General features: G+C 44.4%; 1 protein-coding gene across 2 annotated transcripts in view; it reads right to left on the reverse strand.

The window, feature by feature from the left end:
- The window catches only part of PRKCB (protein kinase C beta), a 388,950-nt gene that overhangs the window by 106,189 nt on the left and 267,937 nt on the right, over positions 1 to 14,824 (reverse strand). For both annotated transcript variants that reach the window (XM_047780291.1, XM_047780292.1), the window contains exon 8: positions 2,853 to 2,949. In XM_047780291.1, the coding sequence (XP_047636247.1) occupies positions 2,853 to 2,949 (97 nt within the window). The remainder of the gene's footprint in view (positions 1 to 2,852; positions 2,950 to 14,824) is intronic.

Below are 14,824 nucleotides of genomic sequence, written 5' to 3' on the forward strand. Positions count from 1 at the left end.
GTAAAAGAGAAAGGGGGTTGATGAGAGTACCTACCGGAGTTCCCGTCATGGCACATGGAAAACGAATCCGACTAGGAACCATGAGGTTGCGGGTTTGATCCCTGGCCTCGCTCAGTGGGTTAAGGATCCGGCGTTGCCATGAGCTGTGGTGTAGGTCGCAGACATGGCTCGGATCCTGCATTGCTGTGGCTGTGGTGTAGGCCAGTCCCTGTAGCTCCGATTGGACCCCTAGCCTGGGAATCTCCATATGCCGCAGGTGAGGCCCTAGAAATGGCAAAAAGACCAAAAAAAAAAAAAAACAAAAAAAAAAAGAGTACCTACCAGTCAGGGTGGTTGTAAGGAGTGAATTAAATGAGTTACTGTTTCTAAAGCACTGAAAACAATAAATGGCACATAGTAAGCCTCTTATTAAACGATTCTAAGACTGTCAGAAAACCCATTTGGAACCATGTAAATGGAGTCTTCCCTTTCCCTGGCCCATCAGCAAGGCCACGGCCAGACAAAAGCCCCCACAAAAGCAGAGCCTCCTCTAATGTTCTGAAACCTACCACGTGGGGTAACTTCACCAAGCTCACCCTACCATGAAATTCTATTACCCCAATTCCGGCAGCTCGATTTTACCGTCACTCAGAATTTCCCCAGATAAGAGGCTTGAAAGTAATTTCTGAGTCATTCCAGGTGCTAATTGGTTATGGCACAGGGATTACATTCCTCATGTTCAAGGTCAACTGAAATTCCTCTCTGTGTCTGAGAACAATTTTTGGTCTCTTGGAAACACTGTTTTCATCAACAAACTGTGGTGGGGAGCGATTACCATTCAGACATAAACAAGCATTTGCAGGCTCTTTCGGGAAATAAAGGGATACATTTTGTTGCACGCAGATAAACCTGTCCTTTTCTTCAAGCCCATAACGGGCCCAGACAAATGCTCTGTTCATGTAGGAAATGTTTTCCCGGGTATTCTGAAACATCACCCTGGTTGCCCTAAGACAGAAAAAAATCATCTTGCAAAACCGAGATTTCTTCTCCCTTTTTTTTTTTTTTTTGGCTTTTTAGGGTCACACGCACAGCATATGGAAGTTCCCAAGCGAGGGGTTGAATCGGAGCCGCAGCTGCCAGCCTACACCACAGCCACAGCAGCACCAGATCCGAGCTGTGTCTTCGGAGCTGTGTGACCTACACCACAGCTCATGGCAACACCGGATCCTTAACCCACGGAGCGAGGCCAGGGATCGAACCTGCGTTGTCATGGATACCAGTCGGGTTTGTTACCTCTGAGACTTCATTGTATACAAGAAAACACTGGCCTTGGTTTTTAACCACAAGAGCAGATGTTTCACTTGGCAGCAAGTGGATGCCACTTCATCAGAAAGTTAAGGAAAGGAGACAGAGAGGATTTCCTGGAAGGCCTGCCCTCCTATCCTACTTTTCATCAGTGTCCAGTTCTCAGCTACTGGGAGGAGAAGCCCTTTCATTAGCTCTTTGGGGCTTGAGCAGCTCTATAAGGATGCATCTCTGTGATCAAGTTCCTTGGAGAATGACTGACAAGCCCAAAGCCAAGTTTATTCCACTTGTTTTCATGAAGGGAGGACACACTGGGTTCAAACCATCGCCAGGTTGGGTGGTGGGCACAGGCTCAAGACAAGGGTCAGCATTCCAGTATGATTTCTATCTAGGTCGGGGGTGGTGGGGACACTAATGTGGCCTTGGAATAAACGAAAAAACCCCTGCCAAAGTCAGCACAGTCCTACTCTTGAACTCATCCATAGCTCTCTCTGCTCTACCCACATTGGTCTTCCAGTGTCACATAGTTGCTATATAACATCCCACCACAGGACCTTTGCACGTGCTCTGTGAGTGCAAAGCTCTTTTTCGCTCCTTACTTCGTTAACTTGCTGCCTCGGTGACTTTCCCTGACCTCTCAGGCAAGGTGACATTACCGCTTGTATCTTCTCAAAGCACCATGGACCTCTTTCACAGAACCAAGTAAAATTGGTCCTATTTTGTTTCTGTTTGCTTGTGTGATTGCTTGATGAATAACCATGATAGTCGCCGATTTCATTTCAGTTACTTTATACATTTTTTTCAGAGTTAGTAGACCGTCATTGCTTATCTAGAATTGATGATTTCCCATCAGACGCAGTATATTAAGTTTCTTCGAACAAAATGTGTTTTCCCCTATGAAAGGACTTTAAAATCATTCAATACATCTATAATGAAAGAACTCAAACCCATTTTCCCCAAAACTGTTTCTTTGTAAAACTGGGAAGTGTCCTACACACCTGCTACTTATAAACATATACTGGGAAGTGGGGTTTATTTGGCCTCCACAGAGGTAACAGGCTGATCTGGGTTAGAAGCAGAGCCAGGGTTATGGCCCAAGGTCAAAGTCAAGGCTTCTTCATCTTCAGAAGATACACCCCTGAGTATTTCATGAAGTCACCAGCACAAACGATTCCATTTGTTGATAAAACACTGATAGATCCAGACCCAGATTCTATCCCCCAGCAATTCTAGTTGACTCAGCTTCTGCAATACATCACTACCCTGTCCACTACCATGACTTATATCCCAGTCCAAGCCACCATCAAAATGACCTGGGCAGTGAACGAACACTTTAAGGAAAGGTCTAAACCTGAATGAGGACAGAGAAGCAGGAATGACTTCACAAAGCAGGGGACATTTGATTCGGGTTTTGAAGGATAAATAGGAGTTTTCTGGGAGATGGAACAACATTGCAAAGGCACAGGGTCATGAAAGGCCTTGGTAGAAAACACATCATAAACAAGAAAAAAACAGTACAGAGGCAGACTCAACAGGTTCCCACTGATGCAGAAAGACAGACATCTCACCTCAAATTTCTGCCGCAGTTCCTCATTGCCTTCCCCTCCTTCCGGTGGCACAGGTACGTTGAAGTACTCGCCTTCCTCCTGGCTCAGTAACTTAAACCTAAAGGGAGCAAGGGAAAGGACAAATTTCAAAATTCTACGTAATATCATTTAGTTGGTCAGGATAAGTCAGGAATGTCTATAGAAAGCGCTACTTTGTTGTTGTTGTTGCCGTTTTGGTCTTTTTGGGGTTGCATTCACAGCATATGGAGGTTCCCAGGCTAGAGGTCAAATCGGAGCTGTAGCCACTGGCCTACGCCAGAGCCACAGCAACACAGGATCCAAGATGCGCCTGTGACCTACACCACAGCTCACGGCAACGCTGGATCCTTAACCCACTGAGTGAGGCTGGAACCCGCCACCTCATGGCTCCTAGTCGGATTCGTTTCCGCTGCACCATGAGGGGAACTCAATATGTAAAAATACGTATTGGGGATTTTTTCTTTTGGGGTGTGTGTGGGGGTGGTGGTGGCCAGGGACACTATTTTTATAGCCATCATAAACACATCAGAAAAAAATGGATTTATAGGATGCAAAGTTGTCTCTATCTACACATTCACACAGACACACACACAATTTTCTAGGTATATCATTCATTACTGTATGTTTCTATCTATTTTTTTTTTGCCCTTTAAGTGCTTTCTGACTCTGCAAGAATGCTATGAAGACCTCCCACGGCCAATGGATTCCGCTCACACCGTTTCTACCCCCCTTTCACTTGAACACGCTGCCACCTTGCCAACCCAGCCCTCAGCCGCAAAAGGGCATGATGATGGTCTTCACTCATTGATGCTGGGTTTTTTTAATAGTCAATTTACAGGAGTTCCTTCGTGGCTCAGAGGTTAACGAATCCAACTAGGAACCATGAGGTTGTGGGTTCAATCCCTGGCCTTGCTCAGTGGGTTGAGGATCCGGCGTTGCCGTGAGCTGTGGTGTAGGTCGTAGACGCGGCTCGGATCCCACATTGCTGTGGCTCTGGCATAGGCTGGCAGCTACAGCTCCGATTCGACCCCTAGCCTGGGAACCTCCATATGCCGTGGAAGCGGCCCTAGAAGAGTCAAAAAGACAAAAAGACCAAAAAAAAAAAAAGTCAATTTACAATGTTCTGTCAATTTCTGCTGCACAGCGAAGTGACCCAGTCATACATATACATACATTCTTTTTTTCACATTCTCCTCCATCATGTCCTATCACAAGTGACTAGATATAGTTCCCTGTGCTACACAGCAGGACCTCATTGCTTATCCACTCCAAATGCATCTATGAACCCCAAACTCTCAGTCCATCCCACTCCATCCCCGCCTCCACCCCCCGGCAACCACAAGTCTGTTCTCCATGTTCATGAGATTGTTTCTCTTCTGTAGATGGGTCCATTCATGCCATATCTTAGATTCCAGATATAAGTGATATCATGCGGTATGTGTCTTTGGTTGTTGTCTTTTTTTTTTTTAATTTTACCCCATCTTTTTTTAAAAGTATAGTTGATATATAACGTCATGCCAATTTCTGCTGTACATATATACACATTCTTTTTCTTATCTTTCCAAGAGATTGGATATAGTTCCCCGTGCTAGAGTAGGACCTCACTACTTTCTGCAGAAACCTTCCCAACGTGTTCCACAGTCAACCTCCCGAGAAAACACACCAGCCCTGGAGTCAGTCTATATGTGGGTTCAGATCTCTCCTCTGCCTTCAGCTCTTTGAATAACTGAATAAGCTAGGTAGACCCTCTGAACCTTGATTTTTTTCTCCTATAAATAGGAATAAAAGTCTTTTTCATAGGGCTATTGTGAAGCGGAAATGTGACAATGCATGGAAAGTGAAGAGCCTGGTGCCTGGCATGTAGCAGGTGCTCGAGAAAAGCCATCATCAGCATTGCAATTGACATTAATATTCACATAATACATAGGATGCTGTCCGTTTGTTTCTAGACCACAAAGATGTTTCCAACTAGTCAGACTGAGATGAAGGAAGGAAAAGAGTCTTGCCAAAGGCAGGAGGGAAGAAAAAAAAAAAAAACCCAACTGCTAACTTCTGAACCGAAATCTCCAATTTTCATCACAATTGTTTTCTCCATTCACAAATCTTCCTGGGTCACTTCTAAAAATAGAGAGATAGGTGACTCAAAGCTGAGATGACAATTTGAGCCGGTATGCCTCCGCACTTAACATGCAATGCTCGTCTTCCAAATGTCCATGGAAATTACCCAAAGAAATAAGAAAATAAGAGCACATCTGTATCTCTGCTGGAAGTCAGGACGGGTGCTATCCACACTGCAGGGATTTCCAGGAAGTTCTGTAACTTCAAGTACTAGTAAGAGAACATGGAGCCGTGTTTAGCCAAATCCATCCACCTGTGTGGATTTTGCCAAGTCGGGGTGTTATTATTGACTTAATGCTTTTCATGGAACCCTTTCTTTTTTTTTAATCTTATCTTCGGACTGATTTGTTTTATTTGTATTGTATTTTTAATTTTTAAATTAAAGTATTGTTGATTTACAACGTTAGGTCCAATTCTGCTGTACAGCAAAGTGACCCAGTCATATGATCCTTTTTGTCATTTTTATCATCCATCAGGTTCCATCCCAAGAGACATATACTATAACATTCCTCGTGCTATATAGTAGGACTTTGTCACTTATCCATTCTAAATGTAATAGTTTGCATCTACTAACTCCTTTTTTAAAATAATAAATTCATTTTAGGAGTTCCCATCGTGGCTCAGCAGAAACGAATCTGATTAGCATCCATAAGGATGCAGGTTCAATCCCTGGCCTCGCTCAGTGGGTTAAGGATCTGGCATTGCTGGGAGCTGGGGGTAGGTCACAGATGCAGCTTGGATCCCATGTTGCTGTGGCTGTGGTGTAGGCTGGAGGCTACAGCTCCGATTCGCCCTCTAGCCTGGGAACCTGCATATGCTGTGAGAGCAGCCCTAACAGGACAAACATTCCTTTTAAAAGGGCACGTTACAGCTCTTCCTTGTAAAGAAAGCCAGTATCACTTGTTACAAGCAGACAGTAGGCACCCATTAAAAAGTAAACATATGCAATTCAAACTCACCCCAAACCAAGTAGGTAGTGTTGCTTAATCAAAGGCTCTGTGACTAACACCTGTCCCCCCCCCCATTAAAATGGGAGCTCAGCAAGTAGCATGGGTTAAAGAGCATTAAGGATACACCACACCCTCTGAGACATTCTCCTCAAGAACTGCAGCAGTGCAGACAAGAGAGTAGTTTTGTTGGCACCATTCACTGCCCCAACCACGTACCATCTAAGCCATTTTGGGTCCCACACTTTGGAAAACTACACATCAAGGGGGCTTGACCAGTTGTGATCGGTCAATGGGGACCCCAACAGGACTCCACTAAGAGCTCTGGATCAGGCTACTGGGGACTAGATGAGGGTCACCGATTCCCACCCGTACTCAGGAAGCACGGGACACATCAGTACCTGGGTCAGAGCACACGGCCCACTGCACTTCCCTCTGGCCAGTACATTGTCACTACTGGCTCCGGATACAGACAACTGTGCCCATTAGAAAGGAGGAGCTGGCACCCCTTCCAACTCTGAGATGCCCAAAACCAACAGGGGAAGATGCCCCTTCATAGGGCGGTACGGCTCGCCTGCTGTGCAGCTGTTTCCAGCTGTAGCCCTCTCCCAAAGAGCCGCAGGACCAGGACCCCGACCTGATACAGAAGAACCCCAAAAAACACAATGATGAAGTCTCGCTTCATCTGGATAGGAAAGATTCGAGCAGGGACACTCAACATGTCTGTGTTTACCCTTCTATAAAGATGGGCACACGAAAAACACATTCGAGTAAAGAGAAACAATGAAGAATCATCTAAGTAAGTCCTTCCCAGGGCATAGAACCGGTGAAGAAAGAGAGAACATTCTAGAAAATACCGAATTCACATCTTCGGTGAGATTCAAGAGGTAACACATCTATGAAAAGAGAATAAGCTGAGCTTCGGAAAGACTACTTTCAAAAGAACAACAGAATTACTGAATTTTAAAATCCATTGGTGACCGTAAACATTGGGATGGATAATTCAGAAGATAATCAATGCAATTAATGGACTCGAAGACAAATGAGAACTTTCTCTGGCGTTTGGCTTGATATTTATTACATTAATTAGAGTAGAATGGAGCACTTTATATATCATTAAGAAAAATGCATATTACCAAAATTAACCTAAAACATGACCGAGGGGAATATAGCAGCATATATTTCAGCAAAGACATAGTATTATCTTTGTTACTTAAAAAGTTCTTCTAGGAGCTCCCGTTGTGGTGCAGTGGTTAACGAATCCGACTAGGAACCATGAGGCTGCAGGTTTGATCCCTGGCCTTGCTCAGTGGGTTAAGGATCCGGCATTGCCGTGAGCTGTGGTGTAGGTGAAAGACCTGGCTCGGATCCCGCATTGCTGTGGCTGTGGCCGTCAGCAACAGCTCCAACTAGACCCCTAGCCTGGGAACCTCCATATGCCATGGGAGCAGCCCTAGAAAAGGCAAAAAAAAGACCAAAAAAAAAAAATTCTTCTAAAGTAATAAGGAAATGATAGGCAAAACACAGGACATATTCACTTATAAAAAACGACAATATGCAAATGAAAACATTCACCATAACTGGTAACAAATATATGTATAATAAAATGTTTATGTTACCAAATAAAGTATACATAATAATGTATATTATGTATGTATATTATGTAAACATGTATAATTAGTAACAAAATATGTATAGCCTCTGCATCATCTTTGAAACTTCTAATACCAGATGTTGACAAGAGTGGGTGAAATGAAAAAGTCTCACACTTGCATTTGTGAGAATGTAAATTGACTGAAGAAAATGACAGAACATTTTGGCAAATGCTTTAATAATGCATATGTTCTCAAAGCCTTTGAGTCCAAGCTTAGAAATTTATTAGGAAATAATGAAAGCCATGCACAAAGGTTTCACTATAAGTGTGTTTATTTACTGGAATTATTTATATAGGTAAGCCCTGCCTATTTATAATACACATATGATTATGTAAGTTGAGGCAGAGCTGTAAGAATGGACCATGGGAAGCTAGTAAAAATGATGTTGCCATTCAAAGGCAGGGGAGAGATACATCGGGAGTCTGGATTAGCAGATACAAACTATTGCATATAAAATAGATAAACAACAAAGCCCTACTGTAGAGCACAGGGAACTATATTCACCATCTTGTAATAAACTATACTGGAAACTAAGAAAAAGAATGTATACATATAAGTATAACTGAATCACTTTGCTGTACACCAGTAATGAACACAACATTCTAAATTAACGATACTTGCATTTAAAAGAATAAAAAATTAGAAAAGGATGTTGCCATTCAGTAAACCAAGATTACTGAATGATAGGGAAAAGGGTTGATAATGCGTTGTTAGGTGAAAAATGCAGGCTACCAAGCAGGATGCACAGTAAGATTTCTCTTTTGTTTTACACACACACATGCATGCACACACACACAGAAAAATCTCCAAATATGGAGGTCCCATTGTGGCTCAGTGGAAACGAATCCGCCTAGTATCCATGAGGCTGCAGGTTCAATTCCTGGCCTCGCTCAGTGGGTCAGGGATCGCGCCTTGTCATGAGCTGTGGTGTAGGTTGCAGACATGGCTCAGATCCAGTGTTGCTGTGGCTGTGGTGTGGGACGGCAGCTGTAGCTCTGATGAGACCCCTAGCCTGGGAACTTTCATATGCCGCGGGTACGGCTCTAAAAAAAAAAGCAAAAAATAAATAAAGCTACAAAAATTTAAAAAAAAAAACCTCCAAAGATTATATTTCCTAGAATGATTATCTCTGAGCAATGAGAGTCTGATAATATTTTCTGTTTTACTTCTAGTTTTCTGTTAATTATTCGATTAGTAATAAGGCTAACACTTACTGAGTGCTTACTATTCACCAGACCCTGGGCTTCACTTATATTAATTAATTTAATGTCACAACAATCCTGTGACTCAATTACCACTATTACTTCCAAACGAGGAAAGAAGGCACAGAGAGGCAAAGTAATTTGCCCAAGGGTACACAGCTAGGAAGTGGTGGAACAGAAATTCAAACCCAGGAAGTGTGGTTTCAAAGTCTTAATTTGTGGGTGTGGGAGAGAGAGACAGAGAAACAGAGATAAGGCCAAAAATCATTGTTATTATTATTATTATTATTATTGTTGTTGTTGTTGTTATTACTATTATTGGTCTTTTCAGGGCCACACCCAGAGCATATGGCAGTTCCCAGGCTAGGGGTCAAATTGGAGCTGCAGTTGCTGGCCTACACCACAGCCACAGCAACACAGAATCCAAACCCTGTCTTTGACCTACACAACAGCTCACGTCAATGCCAGATCTTTAACCCACTAAGCAGAGCCAGGGATTGAACCTGCGTCCTCACGGGTGCTAGTCAGATTCGTTTCCACTGAGCCACAAAGGGAACTCCAAAACGTCATTACTATTAATAATAAAAGAAAGCTTAAAGAAACATGATTTTAAAGTAACAATGATTTAATAAGATAATCTGTTCAGAAGTGGGGGGAGAATGAAATTGCAAAGGAAAAGAACAGAAATGTGGCAATTAAAACCAAACACGTGAAAACACTTCCCTATGGAAAAGATTTTCAGAATGAGGTTTTTTGTTTTGTTTTGTTTTTTAACTTTGAAAAAATCTAATAGCATGTTGCTAGTTACATAAAACCAGAGGACTTGGAACGATTAAATATGGACAAACGGGCAATGATCCACTAGGCAAGAGGTACCTGCCACTCTGCCACCAAAGTGGACAGGTTAAAAGATAAACCAGATCTCATTCCTTGGGTCCCCAAAGTACTCGGAGCAGAAGACAATGTGTGTACAAGGCCCGCACAGGCTGTCCTCATCCTACCAGCTGCCCTCAACCTGCCAGCCCTCAACCCTAAGACTCCCAGACTCACTGATCCAGCTCCAGCCACACCAGACACTTCACTGCTCCACAGACTTGCCAGGAACACACCTGCCTCAGGGCCTTTGCACTTGCTATTCTCTCTGTGACGATTTCTCCCTAGATCTCCACAGGGTCCATATCCTCACCTCTATCAGGTCTTGGCTAGATGTCACCTCTTCAGAGAATCCCTTCCTGAGCACGCTAGTAAATCAGAATGCCACCACCTCCCAGAATTCCTTAGCCTTGTTTCTTGCTTACTTTTCTCTAGAGCATTCCTCAGCATTAAACACTCTTTTTTTTTTTTTTGGCTTTTATCTTTTCAGGGCTGCACCCACAGCATATGGAGGTTCCCAGGCTAGGGATCCAATTGGAGCTACAGTTGCTGGCCTACACCACAGCTCACACAACATCAGATCCTTAACCCACTGGGTGAGACGAGGGATCGAACCTGCAACCTCATGGTTCCCAGTCAGATTCGTTTCTGCTGTGCCACGACGGGCACTCCAAAACACTCTGTTTTTTACTATTTTGTTCATTTAAAAATTTTTGTTTGTTGTCCTCAAAATAAAAAGTCCACGAGGCCCAGGATTCTTGTGTGTTTTCAACTCTCTGTAGTCTCCTCTGTGCACAGGTGACTCACCATGTATGTTCACTGAAGGAATGAACGCCTCCCATGAACAAGGGAAAATCGTGGGCAAAAAGAATTAACTGTGGCAAAAGTAACTTTATGTCACTACAATAAGTCACTTGGCCAATACGCAATAATGACACCACACACACACATATAGCAACAGCATTAGAAATGAAAGAAATGGAGTTTTCGTCATGGCTCAGTGGCAACTAACCCGACTAGCATCCATGAAGACATGGCCTCACTCAGTGGGTTAAGGAGCCAGCGTTGCCATGAGCTCTGGTATAGGTCACAGATGCGGCTCAGATCTGGCGTGGCTGTGGCTGTGGTGTAGGCCGGCAGCTATAGCTCTGATTCGATCCCTAGCCTGGGAACTTCCATCTGCCTTGGGTGTGGCCCCTAAAAAGACCAAAAAAAAGAAAGTTTCATTTTTAATCACTGGAAGAACCTTAACAAGCATTCAACACTTAGATCAAGGAAAGAATAAGAAAATATGATGAGCTTGGATATTATAAAAAAGGTGGAATAAATAAACGTGGCAATATATATCCTACAAACCGTAAACACAGTCTTTTTCTTGACATGCCCACAGACCAGCTAGCAGCATGGACTGTACATTAAGTGAAACTAAAGAGATTAAAAAAAAAAAAAGAAGAAGAGGAAAAGAAAAACAGGAAAAACTGCCCAGGCCATGTTCTTGGGCCATAAAACATTGTCACTTAACATTAATAATACAAATATAAACAAAAAGCTAAGACTAGAGTCTTTACAACAGGCTTAAATAAAAGCATATTAGACAGAAAATTTACAACGCAAGTGGAGGCTTTGAGTCAGCTGCAAAAGCTCAAACGCGACACATCAAAACAGGAAATTTTTGTTCCCTCCGATGCTTGTTCGTTATTTTGAAAGAGCCGAGTCAGTTAAGAGAGAAAGAATAAATTAGCAAAATAGTCAACGGAAATTCAAAGACAACCACCAAACAAACCTACAGGAAAGGAGACAACAGAAACACAGAATAGATACAAAAATCCCAGCGCTAAGGCTCTGAAGGGGAAAAACAGGAACCTCTAAAAAAAACAAGGGGAAAGAAAGAACACGGCCTAAATAAACAAAATTAGAAACAAAGAAGAGGCTTTGGCAACAGACACCGCAGCAGATGAGGGGCCCGGGGCTGGTGAACCACATCTGGCGGGTTTCCCAGCTGTTTCGCTATTTCTACCACGTGGTCTTAAATTATAACAACAGAAGAGCTGGGTGGCCCCTTCCAAACAGGGAAACTGAGTCTCCCAGCGGGGGGCAGGGGGAATGTGCCTTACCCAAGATCACATAGGGTTACAAAAATTCCTAGGACAAGCACCCAGATGTCTAGAATTTGGTACCTTTCAAGGTAAGGCAGCATCCTCTTGGCCCTACATCTAAAGAGGACTTTTTATCCGCAAAGTCGGAAGCAGGCTTTTGTTTTGCAAAAGTTCCCTTTCTATCCCGTCATCGACTTTACAACTCTCCTCAGAGGTAGATGTCTGCGGGGGGGGGGGGGGGGGGGGGTGCTGTAAGGATTCCTGATGAATGGAATCATACCTGCTGAGAAGGCGGGAGTGCAGGAGGCAAAGCGATTCACCTGCCGTCCTAAAGCATCCAACCGGTGAGAAAAGCCAACCTGCCAGGCTACCTGCCAAACCCCTGTTATCAGTAGACAGGATGCGCTGTGTAGGGGCTTTGGCGCCAGCATCACAGAGACCTGGACCCAAACTCCACTTAGCACTGTCGCTTAGATGCTGTGTGCTGCTCACACAGTGCTCAACTACTCTGATCCCAGGAACGAGGCTCCATCCAGAACTGATGGGAGCATTAAAGGCTGACCGAAGTGTAAATGCAGTCACATTTGGGCTCACTCCCGGCAGACTGTCCCATAGCACCAAGCCCTCCTACCCTCCCTGCCCTCTGCTGTTTGCTTCAGGGGAGAAGACAAGGCAGGTGCTGGCCCCGGAAGTAGGATGTGACAGTCCTGCCCTTTGGGGGCTGGAGACTCATGGGAAGGGGGATGGTTAGGATAGAGTGAAAGCAGAGGGCTTGGCTCCCTCCTCCCTGGAACCCTGGGCAGAGACCTACACAAGGACCACAGAATCACAGCAGCAACTGCAGGGCTGGGAGATGGAGGACTCCTGGATGTCTATGCAGGAGAGTCCCCAATGAGGGGTCAGGGAGGTGCTGAGCGGGGGCGGGGGGGGGGGCGCTACGGGGTGCGACAAAGAGGGTATTGAGTAGAAGGACCTCACCAGTGGACCCCACAAACCCAAGACCTGGAACTTCAGCACAAAGCCAGAAGGATGCCCCACAGCTGGGGCAGGGGCGGGGGGGAACACGCCCTGCCTCCATGGGCACTGGTTCAGCAACCAAGCAGGGTTGGCCACTCTGCAGCAGTGAAGCCCAGAAGCCACCACACACTGTGAAGGTCCCTTCTCCTTGGCCACCATGAGGCCGCAAAACTGCATAGGAAAGTCTAGTTCCCCAGTAGAAAATAAAGCAGCTCTTTTTTTTTTTGCACATCTGCTTAATACTGTATCAATGCATGACTTCAGGGCACCTGGAAAGGGATCAGCCCAGTTCCTGGCATCTAGTGAGAGTCAACAAGCAGTAGCTATTGTTATTATAATTATTATTATTATGTACTCTCCTGTCTCCTTTATACCCCCCCACACCCCCCGGGGGTGGGGGGATGGTGCATTCTTTTCGTTTAACCTCTTTACACTCGATTTAAAGAGGAAGGAACAAGCAGCCTGTGAGTACCCGGAGTGGGAGCCTGCAAAGTCAAATCATCCATATGTCAAGAAAAATTATCCAAAATTTGGGGAAAAGGCAAAAAGATGACGGTGTGACCTTTTAATGTCATGCTCGAGCATTTTCTAATTATTTTCCAGTTATCTCCTTCCGCCTGGTACTGCTATTTATTATTCACCATCCAGTAGGGTACAGATGGCCTCCCAACTCTGCAAAAATGGATGCAAACTTTTAGAAAACCGAGGTGAGATTTCCTTCTTCAGGCTGGTAGCTAACCTCCATGGTTGCGACGTTCCCAGGCTAGGGATCGAATCAGAGCTGCAGCTGCTGACCTACACCATAGCCACAGCCACTTGGGGATCCAAGCCACCTGTGCATCCTACACCACAGCTCACAGCAACGTCAGATCCTTCACCCACTGAGTGGGGCCAGGGATCGAACCCGCAACCTCATGGATACTAGTCAGGTTCATTACCCCTGAGCCGTAACAGGAACTCCCCATGGTTGTGATTTTCTATGGCCCTGGTTAACAGCCAGTTTTCTCTCTGAGCCAAGTGACTTCAGCATCTGTCTACAGACGTACAGATGTCAGTTTCTCAAACCTCTGGAACCAGGCATTCCTCTTCCCAGTTTCCTCTTTCCTGAGTTAAGGAAACCTTTGACAAATGCTCGTTTTTTTCTTTTATGAGAATTATGTCTTTAACCACTTGTGACTTGTGCTTTAGCACACCTTTGTGGGTTTTTTTGGTGTACTCTCAGCTTCTGCTTTCTTTCACATCACACTTCTCCCAAAGATCTAGTGCTAAGTTGGACCATTTTTTTCTTACTCCTTTTCTCAGATACCTGGGAAAGAAATGGTTGCCAAGGGGATTTATCCAGTCTCTCTGTTGGGATAACTGGGCCACGATTTTTGTTGTTGTTGTTGACACTGACTAGTCATCTGCGTAAATTCTTCTTCAAGTTTACCATCCCTTTGTAGAAGCTAAAGCTTCAGGAGGCACTCGATGTCTCTCCAGTGATAAGAACGGAGGGGACCATCCACATATATTTGAGTAAAAGCCTCTGATAAATGCAGAGGAGAGACAAGGAGGTTGTAAAGAGGACTGTGCAAAGGCTGTGTTCTCCCAACGATCCATTCTTGTTCTGGCTAAATCCGTTTGATTTTGATTGCCTTTCACTTATAACAGAAAGAGCCCTGAGTGGGACCCTCTAGAAATGAAACGATGTCTCTTAGAGACAGGAGCAGCCCCCCATCACTACTTCTCCCAAAGTTCTAGTGCTAAGTTGGACCATTTCTTCTTACTCCTTTTCTCAGATACCTGGGAAAGAAATGGTTGCCAAGGGGTTTTATCCAGCCTCTCTGTTGGGACTACTGGGCCATGATTTTTTGTTTGTTTGTTTGTTTTGCCATTAGAAGGGAACAAAGCAAAAATGCCAGAACAAAGGATAGAGTGCAACTGACCAGGAAAGCAACCTTCTGGCACTTTCGTGGTCAAGCTTGGCAAGCAGTGCCAATGATGCAGAAGCATCTGCTGAAGGAGTCAAATCTGACAATGGAGTACACATATTTGGGGATAAAAGTG

The sequence above is a fragment of the Phacochoerus africanus genome, chromosome 5, assembly GCF_016906955.1.
Source record: "Phacochoerus africanus isolate WHEZ1 chromosome 5, ROS_Pafr_v1, whole genome shotgun sequence".
Classification (NCBI taxonomy): domain Eukaryota; kingdom Metazoa; phylum Chordata; class Mammalia; order Artiodactyla; family Suidae; genus Phacochoerus; species Phacochoerus africanus.